At 42.6% G+C, this 12,946-nt stretch overlaps 1 protein-coding gene across 10 annotated transcripts in view; it reads left to right on the top strand.

Annotated features, from left to right (window-relative positions):
- The window catches only part of Fn1 (fibronectin 1), a 67,770-nt gene extending 55,211 nt beyond the window's left edge, over window positions 1–12,559 (top strand). For 4 of the 10 annotated variants that reach the window (XM_032901307.1, XM_032901304.1, XM_032901303.1 and 1 more), the window contains 8 exons: window positions 147–236; window positions 857–1,323; window positions 2,212–2,350; window positions 5,090–5,254; window positions 7,362–7,487; window positions 7,927–8,033; window positions 11,141–11,254; window positions 11,798–12,559. In XM_032901307.1, the coding sequence (XP_032757198.1) occupies window positions 147–236; window positions 857–1,323; window positions 2,212–2,350; window positions 5,090–5,254; window positions 7,362–7,487; window positions 7,927–8,033; window positions 11,141–11,254; window positions 11,798–11,869 (1,280 nt within the window). In that variant the 3' untranslated portion in view covers window positions 11,870–12,559. The remainder of the gene's footprint in view (window positions 1–146; window positions 237–856; window positions 1,324–2,211; window positions 2,351–5,089; window positions 5,255–7,361; window positions 7,488–7,926; window positions 8,034–11,140; window positions 11,255–11,797) is intronic. The other 6 variants (XM_032901311.1, XM_032901310.1, XM_032901309.1 and 3 more) reach the window with 2 other exon arrangements.
- Window positions 12,560–12,946: the final 387 nt, after the last annotated feature.

Here is a 12,946-nt window from a genome sequence, read left to right as displayed (position 1 = left end):
CACAGTGTAGGGTAAGATAGAAGTGCAGCCGATCTGCCCTTTGAGACTTCACAGAGAAGGAGTCCTTGCTCCCCGGTGGCCTCTGCTGAGCCACCGTACCTTTGCCATGCCTGTCAACCTAATGAAATGGCTGTGTTTCCCATCAGGTCTGGAGCCAGGAACCGAGTACACCATCTACGTCATCGCCCTGAAGAACAATCAGAAGAGTGAGCCCCTGATTGGGAGGAAAAAGACAGGTAAAGACTCCTAACCGACCGTTGGTTTGCAGGGTGAAGTTCTCTACGTTTCGACACATCGCTCGTGGATTTTTTTTTTTCTAGCAGAATGGCTTATATATTGTACTATTAGGCACGAGTCACCTAACATGCTCTAAAAATGTCTCATTTATTTTTCTACAGCCTTAAGCTTCTTTTACCTTGCAGAAATTCAAACTAGATTGTTTGAATTGGGGTTGAGGCAGGGAGGGGGGCTTTTTAATGGTGGGAGTAAAACCTCTCTGATTTGTGTTGATTTGTTTATTATTTGATTTCTGAACTTCAGATATTTCAGTTAGTTGCAAAGGCTTAACTGGAGCAGAGATGGCTGTCTGTGGGGCTCAGCGGTTCAAAGCTTTGTCTGTATGAGAATTCAAACTAACATTTTTTCCCCCCATCTAAACTATAAAGAAATCTGTGAAAAGAAAAAAAAAAAAATCCAGATTTCTTTCTAGAGTGTTCTGTGATCTGAGAACCGCTGGCTGTCTGGGAGCGTTGATCGGGTTGATATACAGTTGTTGCCTGGATTGATGGTGATTGGTTGCTTCTTCTTTGAGCTTAACGCGCTTTGCTTTTTTGGCTCTAACCTCTCTCTTGGCTAGATGAGCTTCCCCAACTGGTTACCCTTCCACACCCCAATCTTCATGGACCAGAGATCTTGGATGTTCCCTCCACAGTTCAAAAGACCCCCTTCGTCACCAACCCTGGGTATGACACCGAAAATGGTATTCAGCTTCCTGGCACGTCCCACCAACAACCCAGTGTTGGGCAACAAATGATCTTTGAGGAACATGGCTTTAGGCGAACCACGCCACCCACTGCGGCCACCCCTGTCAGGCTTAGGCCAAGACCATACCTGCCGAATGTAGATGAGGAGGTCCAAATCGGTCATGTTCCCAGGGGAGACGTAGACTACCACCTCTATCCTCATGTTCCGGGGCTCAATCCAAATGCCTCTACAGGACAAGAAGCTCTCTCTCAGACAACCATCTCTTGGACGCCATTCCAGGAGAGTTCTGAGTACATCATTTCATGCCAACCTGTTGGCACCGATGAAGAGCCCTTACAGGTATATATTACAGCCCTTATTATGAGTGTCTCTCTAGATAACGGTGACATCTAGAAGCAACCATAGCTTTGTGTCAGATGCCTACCCTCCCAGGACAGATGTTACAACTCTGGCTGGAGGTTGTTTGGCTGTTTTCTCATGGTGACTCAGACAGCATCCCTGAGCTTGCTTGACTCAGTAGAGAAAATGAAATTACTTTTGTTATTGTTTCACATTGGAGACAGATAGATAGAACAGTGATCTTCGGAAGAAAAGAAAAATAATTTGTATGAAGTTTGAAATGCTACCCTTGGTGTCTGTCCTTGAAGAGTCACGTTATCGGTTAGGCATCTAGGAAGACTAGGTGAACCTTTGGGTACCAGCTGTTATGAGAGATCGATTCTCTGAAACTCTGTTCTTTAATTTGTCCCACAGGTGCTAGAATCAATTTTTATTGTGTTATTTTTAGAAAGTGGCAGAAATTTTAAAATTGACTGTACCGTAGGACATTTATTAGCTTAGAAACTTCAGTCTGGGGATGTGACAGTATTTTAGGAAAACCCAAGTTCTACTGTGTTGGCCCCTTGTGTGGCATGTGCTGTTCCGCCTGTGGTGTTCATTTTATGAAGGGGGTTTTGCCCAGAGTTCTAGTGACCACAGCATTCAGAGGAGACTGGTATAGGTGAGGGTTTCTGGGAATTGTGGAATACCTAGGTAGAAAAATCTAGCAGAAATGACGATTCATTACATTCATTTAATATCTGTGTTGACTGAGTTGAATCCTATCCGCCCCTGTTCTCTCCCTTTGTCGTTTTTTTAGATGGGAGTGGGGGTTATGAATAATGAATAGACTGGGGAAGTTCATGCTTATTTCTCATTTTAATGCTTTCTCCTGCTTTGGGTGTGTAGTTCCAAGTTCCTGGAACTTCTACCAGTGCGACTCTGACTGGCCTTACCAGAGGGGTCACCTACAACATCATAGTGGAGGCCCTGCACAACCAGAGGAGGCACAAGGTCCGAGAAGAGGTTGTTACTGTAGGCAACACTGGTAGGTAACCTTGCTGGCCTGCTCGGCACCTGATTCTTGCTGGATCCGCCCAGAGAAGGCTTGGTCTACTGTTCCTTGTTGTCTGAACTTAGGAAAAAGGACTGTATGTACAACAGCAGTCAGCAATGTCCCCTTAGGCAGTCCTAGGATGTTCACCAACACATATGTATGAATGACAGTATGCCAAGACTGGGAGGGACAATAATGTTATTTAGTCCAATACACTCTGCCCTTCCTGTTGAGTGTCCAGTTAACAGAGGCAATGGTAGCTTTCACTATTCTCTTGTCCCATACCATGGTCCATTTAAGTGTTCCTGACCCAAACAGAATACCTATAAATTAGTTTTCCTTTACAGTGTTGTATTATGATGGCTTAGGTTTTGCTCCTAATGTAAAAACATCACCAGTATTGCCCCTTTCTTTCCAAAGAGCTCCCCACTCCAAGTTTCCATTTTATATACTGCTTTTTAGATTTTAATTATTTTAATTTTATGTGCATGGGTGTTTTACCTGCATTTATTGAGGCCTTTGTGCAACCTGCATGCAGTACCTATGGAGGCCCGAAGAGGGGGCAAGATCCTCTGGAACTGGAGTTAGAGGTGGCTGTGTTACCATGTGGGTACAAGGACATATCCTTGGTCCACAGAGGAGCATCCAGTGCTCTTAACTACTGAGCCATCTCTCCAGCCCTTTTATATGTGTCTGAAGACCCATATATATCAATGTCATGTTATACACATGCAAGCTCTTAATAAAGGTTAAATGGCCATCATACAAACTTAATAAAGATTAAATGACCCCCATGCAAAATCTTAATAAAGGTTAAATGACCAGTTCGCAACATCTTAAAGGTTAAATAAATCTAATCCTGAGGAGTCTTAAGAAAGGTCACATGATCCTTGACTCATGTGTATCCTCTGGAATGTCTTTTGAAGCCTGATGTGTGTCATTTGGCTTTTTAAGTTGCAGTGTGAGTTAGGGAATAACAGACTGTGGGTCCCGAGTCTTCTAACACAGTAAGGGCTAACTCCCACGTCTTCCGGGGAGCAGGACTTCTGGGTAGGACCACTTACTTCTTTTCAGACTCCTTCCTCTGAGAGAAGACTGCTATTTCACTTTTAAGTTAAGCAGTTGCCTGTCTGGCAGTGCAGAAGTGGGCAGAGAGTTCCATCAACAGTAATTAGCATTTGCCTGTGGCTTCACTAGTAAAATGGCACTCGAAAGGGGTTTTTTCAAAAGCACAGGGGTTTTGTGGTTTTCCACATTGGTGTGTTTCAGACAGAATCCTACTACACAGTGTGCTGGACTGAAACGGCCGTGCAGCTCAGGCTGCAGAATGTCAGAGCAGACTTCTAACTCCTAGATATTTTAAAATGTGACACCCACGAGAGTTCCAGCCCCTTTGTTCTCTTTCCAGCTCCTGGTTCCATCAGTGTCCTTACCAGGTCCTCTTACCTTCAAAACATTTTAGACTTTAGTTCTTCCAGAATGATGGCTTTTGAAATATTAATTGCGTTTGCACTTTTGATTATTAAAAGATGTATCCACAATGGGATTTAAAGTCAGTCATAGTAAGTTAGCTTATTTTACATTTAAGAATAACTTGGGGTGCACTTTATTTTTACCAATCGTATCTTATTTCTCACTGTAAATACATCTTTATGTTTTACCTGTACGTGGAACACGGACAACGCATCGAATGTCCTGTGACTAGAGTTATTATAGACACCTTTGAGACACATTCCCGTGCTATGCTAGTCTCTCTGGAGGAGCAAGCATTGATCTTGATCACCGAGCCACCTCTTCAGCCCTTGATTAGCTTTAAAAAATAATTTCTAATATTTTCAATTCTTAAAATAAAGATTTCTAAAACAGAGGGACGAAATCTTAGGAAATCCAATGAGGACTTTTTACTTATTTCTAAGTCATCTACACTGTGCTGAGTTCTCTGGCTTGCTAGCCAGTTTTGTCTAGTTTTACAGTAACCATAAGAATATATATTTTGCAAAAGAAATGCCGTGATGCAAAGATTGCATTATAACGTTATGTAAAAATGTTAAGACTCTTAGTATAAGCAAAGAATGGTATCTAACAGTAATTTTTTAAAGATATATATTTATTTATTTATTATATATAAGTACACTGTAGCTATCTTCAGATGCATCAGATACCATTACAGATGGTTGCGAGCCACCATGTGATTGCTGGGATTTGAACTCAGGACCTCTGGAAGAGCAGTCAGTGCTGAGTCATCACTCCAGCCCCTAACAATAATTGTTAATTACTGACTAACAGCAGTTAGTAATTTCTGCCTAATGATGATGGGCCAGTGCTTTGATTTCTTGGTTTCATGTAGCCTTTACAAGGTCCAAAGAAGTGGGAACATTTATATTATTATCCCATAATAGATGAGGAAAGAGAGGCTTGATGCTCAGGGATCTTGGAGTATCGCTGCCCACATTCTTAGCTAGTTAAAAATGTCTGAAGATCTCTTTCACGTCATGAGAAACAGATTTCCTGGGAATGATTTGAAACAGAAGATGGGAACAAAGGAAGATGTTCTTTGACCCCACTATGGCAAGTACCCACTGGCTACGTCAAAGCGTTGCTGATGAGAAGAACATCTGTGTTATTAGTGCTGCTAGATTAGGTCATGATGTACAGTAAATCCATTTCTTCGTCAATAACCATCAATAAGATGTCTTTTCCTTTTTTTCCCCTTTCTCCTCCTTCTCATAGTCAACGAAGGCCTGAACCAGCCTACGGATGACTCATGCTTTGACCCTTACACGGTTTCCCATTACGCCGTTGGAGAGGAATGGGAGCGGTTGTCTGACTCTGGCTTTAAGCTCACTTGCCAGTGCTTGGGCTTTGGCAGTGGTCATTTCAGATGCGATTCATCTAGTGAGTAGCTTGCCTTTTCCATCCACTCACCTCTCCATCTCTTCGAGCTCATGCGTTTGCACTAGTTGGCCTCGGAAGCATGTTTGGCAGACACGGGCTCTTCCAAACATGATGCAAACGGAAATAGACTGTTTGACTCAAAGTAACATTTTGCATCATAGAAGGATGATGGGAAATTTTACTTGTGTGGAATATGACTGCATTTCAAGAGTTGTGTACTAATCCAACTAGTCCTTAAAAATATATATGTGTAGTGGTGATATGCTTTTTGGAAATGTTTAGGTATATGTAAATTGAAGTTAAAAATCTCATTGGAGTTTAGTTTAATTGAGAAGTTATGAGACGGGCAGGCAGAAGCTCCAAATTCCTTTCAGTCTTTAGAATTAAATAAGGACAGAGATGAGTGTTTATGCACACAAACACTACCTTTCTCAGCATAAACAAATATACATGCATTTTTACATGTAGTTATACATTACATACATGCATGCACGCACACACACACACACACACACACAGAGAGAGAAAGAGAGAGAGAGAGATCTCACAATCCAGATATCCCAAACGTATAGAGGAAGTGTCTTAGTAATGCATTCAACATTTAAGGACCAAGTTCAAGGCTGGTGAGTTAGATGTACCATCCCTGGAACCCACATGGTGCCAGCTGCTCCCACAAATTGTCCTTTGACCTTTACATATGCACTGTGGGATACTAATGCCCATACATACACACATATGCACACACACATGAAGTCAATAAATGTAATAAATGTTAAGATCAACTTTAACTGGAAATATTTGATTTTCAAATTTTAAAGATGTTAATTTTTTTAATTATTGGTGAAAATGACCCTAAGAATTATCTGTGTCTAGAGATTTAGTATTGGGATGTATAACCATTTATTCTTTGTTTGTAGAGGAATAATTATTATTGACTTTCTATTTTTTTCATGTCTTTATGTTTTATGTCTTCATATTTTAACCATATGTCATAGATACAGGCCTATGGACAACTATAGAACCCACATTCTGTGGAATGATACTTAATAGGTCTCTAAAGTTTTCCGTGTAACGTTTTCCTTTATGTGAACTAGCAAGATCCAGGCTGAAGGTTTAAAATCAAGAAGTGGTTTCAGTGTGCAGTTGGGTGAGCCCAGTGGGCAGTACACCATGCCGGAGTCAGGAGGGCACCATTTGGCATTGGCCAGGTGGTTTTTCCGCTCAGAGTGTGAACCACAGTGAAGTTTGCGTGTGTTTAATAAGTCAGTGCAAATGTGGGAGTATACAATAATTTTATCTATGAACCTTTGACTCGATAGTCTGTTGAAAATGTTTATCTGCCTTAAACACATTTGCTTATAGTTTAAGGAAGGCTGAACTGTTAAAGTGGAGAAAACACTGCACTGTATGACTGTTGTAAGTGAACTCTGTTTAGTATAACTCTCAGAGGTTAAAGGGCATTTTACCTATGACGTTAGACACAGCTCATGGTGACTAGATACTCCTTAGGACTCGTCTACTTGTACAAGCCTGATTCACTCATTGTCATTATTTTGTTGGTTGTTACATTTTGTTCATTCTTCATTTATATGAATCAGGTGATAACAGGTGACATCTCTTTAATCTTTTTGTTTGTTTGATTTTTTTTTCCCCCCTTTGGTCATTGTTTTATGAGACAGGGTTTCTTTGTGTAGTACCCGCCTGTGCTGCACACAGTTTGTAGACCAGGCTAGCCTCAAACTCAGATCTACCTACCTCTGCCTCCTTAATGCTGGAGTAAAGGCGTGCCCAACCATGCCTGGCCTCTCTTTAATGTTTAATTAAATTATTTTGTATCTAGGATCTTTGTGAACCATATATATATATATATATATTAAATTCTCCAATCCCATTTTAATTTTCCATAATTGTAAAACTAAGGAGCCAGATGAATTGCTGAATGGTCCTCTGTAATGATGTTGGTGGTAGTGTTATGTCTTAACACTGGCCTGGAAAATATTAAATGTTATGATGAAGAAATATTTCATCTTGGACTTCTCCCTCCGTATGAATTCACGTCCCGTGAGTCAGAACTAACTCTCTGCCTGCGATGTCCCCACTTTTCCAGAATGGTGCCATGACAACGGTGTCAACTACAAGATTGGAGAGAAGTGGGATCGTCAGGGAGAAAATGGCCAGCGGATGAGCTGCACGTGTCTTGGGAATGGAAAGGGAGAATTCAAGTGCGATCCCCGTACGTCATCCTAACAATGATTTCTAGACCTTTAAGTACCCCCACGTTCCTAACTGAGCCAAAACACTCGTTTATGGGCTGGGCTCAGCATGGTGGGCTTGTCAGTCTTGTGGTTGGGAAACCAGTAGCTTGCTTCAGAAGTGAATCATGACTGAATGTCATGTCCAAGCATGTTGGCACTTTCATGACCTGAGCACTTTGATCATCTGCAGTGAAGTGTTGTATAGACTCAGTTTTTAAAATATGACTTCAGTCTTCCCGTCTGGCCTATCTTGGTACATCCATGTCATGTACCAAGGCCTTGGAACACCTCCTTGTGATACACCTAAGTTGATGAGATTTGGTCTGTGCTCCTGCAAGTCGAGGGCAGGTGCATCAACTTGAATCTACATGATTGTCCTTGGTCTTACAACTGTTTCTGCTCTGTGCCCACGTGCAGATGAAGCAACGTGTTATGACGACGGGAAGACCTACCACGTAGGAGAACAGTGGCAGAAAGAGTATCTCGGAGCCATTTGCTCCTGCACGTGTTTCGGGGGCCAGCGGGTAAGACTGGTTGGTGTTTAGATAGGGCAGAGTTGGTTCCAACATGGATGTGCTGTGTGCACAGGTGGGCCTTACCTCATAAAGAGCCCCTAAGATGGCTGTCTCCGTTAGGGTTTTACTGCTATGGACAGACACCACAACCAAGGTAACTTTTATAAAGAACAATATTTAATTGGGGCTGGCTTATCATCGAGTCAGGAAGCATGGCAGTGTCCAGGCAGACAGGGTACTCTAAGGAGCTGAGTGTTCTGCATCTTGATCTGAAGGTAGCCAGGAGAGGACTGTCTTCCACAGCAGCTAGAAGAAAGCTCTCTCTTCTGCACTGGGCAAAGCGTGAACAGAGGACCTCAAAGCCCACCCCTACAGTGACTCACTTCCTCCAACAGGGAGTGCCGCTTCCCATGGGCCAAGCATATTCAAAGCACCACAATGGGTCTACCACACCTCCCCAGTTGATAATAGCTTCAGCACTCTCTGCCATGACTAAAATTCTCAGGCTGTCCTGTTTGTCCTCACTTGAAGTGTAGCACTAAGCCCCCAGCTCTGTGCTGATGGACTAGCATCTCAGTGGCAGTATTATTCACATTTTTAATACTGTGATCTAAGAAAATGCCACTATTTTTGAGCCCTTGCCCAATCTAAAAATAGTTCTCTTATTACATTCTAATACTGAGCTAAGAATAGACAAACTGGGAAGAAGTGGTGGCCCTGGCTCTTAATGACATACTTGAAAACAGTAAATTAGCATACCCTGTCAAGCCGAGCTAATCACAGGAGATTTTGACTAATTCAGTTCTGGATGGGCTGCAATCAGTAAGGAGGCGTCATAGCAAAGAGAAACATAAACCAGCCACCTGGGGTTTAGGATGGCCGTCGGGAGTGAAGGAAGGAAGCAGAGGCAGTGAGCATACTTCCTGTCCTAGAAAGAGCTGGCTCCGTGAGGCAGTCCTTCCTCTGGAATTTTTTGGTAAGAAATTAGCTTTGAAGAGGAAGAGAATTATGGAGGGCGGGGAAAGTCATTACTTAAGCCAGTAATTTTCAGTCATTTCTAGCATGTGCCCTTCTTCAATATAACAATTTCCACTTCCTCTTTTAATAATTGAAATTTCAAAAATGACTTTTAACTTAAATGTAATAGGGGGTTGGAGATGGTGGCACACGCCTTTAATCCCAGCACTTGGAGGAGTCAGAGGCAGGTAGATTCTAAGTTCAAGGGCAGCCTGGTCTACAGAGCAAGTTCCAGGACATCCAGGGTTACACAGAGAAACCCTGACTCCAAAAACCAAACAAAAAAGGAAAAGATAGGGCCGGTCTCACAAGTTCCCCTTTGACCTCCACACATGCTGGGGCACATGTGTGTACATACACATATGTAAATGAATGTGCTTAATTTTTTTTAGAAATTAAATTGTTACATAAAGGGCTTGACCTTCAAGGATCCCCGAACTCCATAAGAAATAATACCATAATATCCATAAGAAATAACACCCCTCAGTCCACAGTGACGTTCACTGGTTAATGCTATGGCATTTACCAGTGATTAAAAGTAGCGTGATGGAAAATAGTCTTTAAAAATGAGTCTGGGAGCGGAGAGATGGCTCTGTGCTTACGGAACTTGTGGTTCAACTGGGGATCCGGACTTGGTTTCTCTCCTCACATGGTCCATGACACCCAGTCCCAGAAGAACTGATGTCCTTGTCTGGCTTCCTTGAGCACCAGGCACACGTGGTGCACAGACATACATGCGGGCAAGCACTTATTACATAAAATAAAAACATATGATAAATCTGTTTTTAAAAGAAAAAGGGCGATTGATGTGGCCACAAGACAGATTCTGGGTCCCATCAGAACTTTCTTAGATCTGGGGCAGCCTACAGGATTGACGGTCTCATTTTATCCACTATTCATGGAGTGGGGGGACTGTCTGTCCCTCAGTCTGTCTCTTTCTCAGACAGGGAAGCAGATTGTAAAACTCAGTCACTATGGTCTAATTGAGTGGCTTTGTTGGGAAGCAGATTTTGGCCTCCAGTACTTCCTGTTCCTGATGAACATGGATCCCTTTGAGTAATGCCTGTCTCTAAAATTCTGAAACATGATGGTGGTAGTTGTTATGGTTTTATATGAAAGCATTTTTATTGATTCTGCAAGAGGGCTTTATGGGAAATAAGCTCTTAAATGGAGAAATATGTCAAAAATGTTTAAATGATTCTATAAGAAAGTAATTGTAGCATTTATTTTTGAGACAGTCTTTCTGATAGGTAGCCCTAGCTGTCCTGGAACTTGCTATATAGACCAGGCCGACCTTCAACTCAGAGATCCCCCTGCCTCTGAGTGTGTGCCTTATTTCTTAATGTTTTTTCAATTATAAATGTAAAGTCTCATTAGTTAGGCAAAAGATGGCTACCAAGCTCAGCTCACCTAGTCTGTGAACTTCAAGGGCTACTTAGACCCGAGAGAGCACCTCTCTCTCTGTCTTCCCTAGTATCCATTTCCCTTTCTCCTAGAGTTTCTGCTGGTGGTGACATCATTCACCCTTCGGCTCTGGTTTTCCCTCCTCCCAGCTCAAGAGCAGTAAGAAAGCAAATTTGTGAGAGCAAAACTCGGGAAGAAGCATAGGCCCACTGTGGTATCTTCCTGTACCCCATCCCACTCTGGCCAGAGCGAAGGCTATAGAAAGGACTTGAGGGAGAATATGGCTGGGTACCCAATTCTACCTCCAGGCCACTGTGCGCTTTCTGGCTCCTTCCAAGCCATTCCTCCCCTGTGGCTCTGTTTCCTTCACCAGAAAGTGATGGAGTTTGTCCACACACTCACAAGTCACTTATTGTTTTAGCCATAGCGGACTATGAGAACCCCTCCACCTAGAGCAGAAAACCTACCAAGGATGAAGATGGGACCAAAGATGAGTAGAGCTTACACAGGAAAGGAAGTGAGGATATGTCAGAAGAAAAGCATATTAGACAGATTAATAAGTCAAGATATATTCTAAGAGTTATAACTGCATGCAGGAGTCATCGAAGCTTCCTGGTTAACTGCTCATACTGCCAGTGGGCAAGAGCTGAAATTCTTTAACTCAAGCTCTAAGTTATGATATCCTCTCCTCTCAGGGCTGGCGCTGTGACAACTGCCGCAGACCCGGGGCTGCTGAACCCAGTCCCGATGGTACCACTGGCCACACCTACAACCAGTATACACAGAGATACCATCAGAGAACGAACACTGTAAGTGTACACACATTTCCCCCAATGCCTCACCCTGCATGCAGTCAGGGGTGGAGTATGGAGTCAGTGGATAGATGCATTTCTTGAGTGAACCAAATGAGTTTCCTTTGGAAAGAAGTCTTTTGTTCCTGAGTTCAGTCCTCAGAACTCATGTAAAAGAGCTGGGCACTGTGGCAAGAGCTTATAATAATCTCTTATAATCTCCTCACTGAGCAGGCAGAAGTTGGGTGTAGGGGGTGTCCCTGGGGCTATCTGGCCAACCATTGTAGCCTCCATTAATGAGCTTCAGGCATGAACAAGGTAGACAGGATCTGCATGATTAAAGTTAACTACTGGCCCCTTACACACAAAGTCTTATGAATTAATTATAACTTGTTATAATTTACAAAATTCCTAAGCATTATCTATTGCTCAGTACATTGCTAGTCTTTTGAAACTAGATAGTTATCCTTTCTATAAAACACCGATGACACATCTCCCCACCCCCACCCCCCACACTTGTTTTTCGGAGTATCTGCTACTGTTTTTCTTCTATTTTGACAGAATGTAAATTGCCCAATTGAATGCTTCATGCCGTTGGACGTGCAGGCTGACAGAGACGATTCCAGAGAGTAATCTTTCCATCCAGCCCAAGCCAACAAGTGTCTCTCTACCAAGGTCAATCCACACCCCAGTGATGTTAGCAGACCCTCCATCTCTGAGTGGTCATTTCACCCTTAAGCCTTCTGCTCTGGAGTCAAGTTCTCAGCTTCAGCTCAACTTACAGCTTCTCCAAGCATCGCCCCGCGGGATGTTTTGAGACTTCCCTCTTAAATGGTGACAGTTGGTTGCCCTGTTCTGCTTCAGGGTATTCAGTACTGCTCAGTATTATTGTCTAAGAGAATCATAAGTTCTTGTGATTTGGTCTGGGATCAAAGGGAAACACAGGTAGCCAACCACGATGCAATGAATTGAATGGTAGTACCCAAGAGCGGGAGCAGGAAGTTAACCCAGACAGTTCTGCTTTCTTTTACCATCTGACCTGCAGCACTGTCAGGAGGCCTGTCCTGTGGCTGTGTCCAAACACCCCACAGGACTCACTGTCCCAACAATTCTAATTGCCTAGAAATATCTTTCTCTTACCTGTTATTTATCAATTTTTCCCAGTATTTTTATACGGAAAAAATTGTATTGAAGACACTTTGTATGCAGTTGATAAGAGGAATTCAGTATAATTATGGTTGGTGACTATTTTTATATGTACATGCCAACACTTTACTACTGTGGAAAGACAAGTGTTTTAATAAAAAGATTTACATTCCATGATGTGGAGGTCATTTCTTTTTTAACATAAAATCATAATCTTCATGAATGTCCTTTAGTCACTGTGTTGGGCTAGGGTGGTTTCTGCACATGAACTCCTGCCTGGTCTTACAGAAGCACTGATGCTTTTTGTCATTTTGTGTTCTGTGTTCTCAGTTGTGATTTAAATGGACTCCAATGTATGCTAAGCTTGCTAGCTAGCTAATTAGAAGTATAACCAAAATAAGACGTGTTCTCACTGTGTGTGTGTGTGCACAGCTGCCCACGAAGAGAGAAGGGGGTGGGTCCCTTAGAGCTGGGATTTGAACTCATGACAGCTGCGAATGCCCTCACCTCTCCAGCCCAGGCCTTTGCTTCTTTGACTGAACACCTATTCAAGTAAGGAAAGCT

The sequence above is a fragment of the Rattus rattus genome, chromosome 4 (genome assembly GCF_011064425.1).
Source record: "Rattus rattus isolate New Zealand chromosome 4, Rrattus_CSIRO_v1, whole genome shotgun sequence".
Lineage (NCBI taxonomy): Eukaryota > Metazoa > Chordata > Mammalia > Rodentia > Muridae > Rattus > Rattus rattus.
The sequence above is the reverse complement of the archived record's forward strand: the minus strand, read 5'-3'. Positions and strand labels throughout refer to the sequence as shown.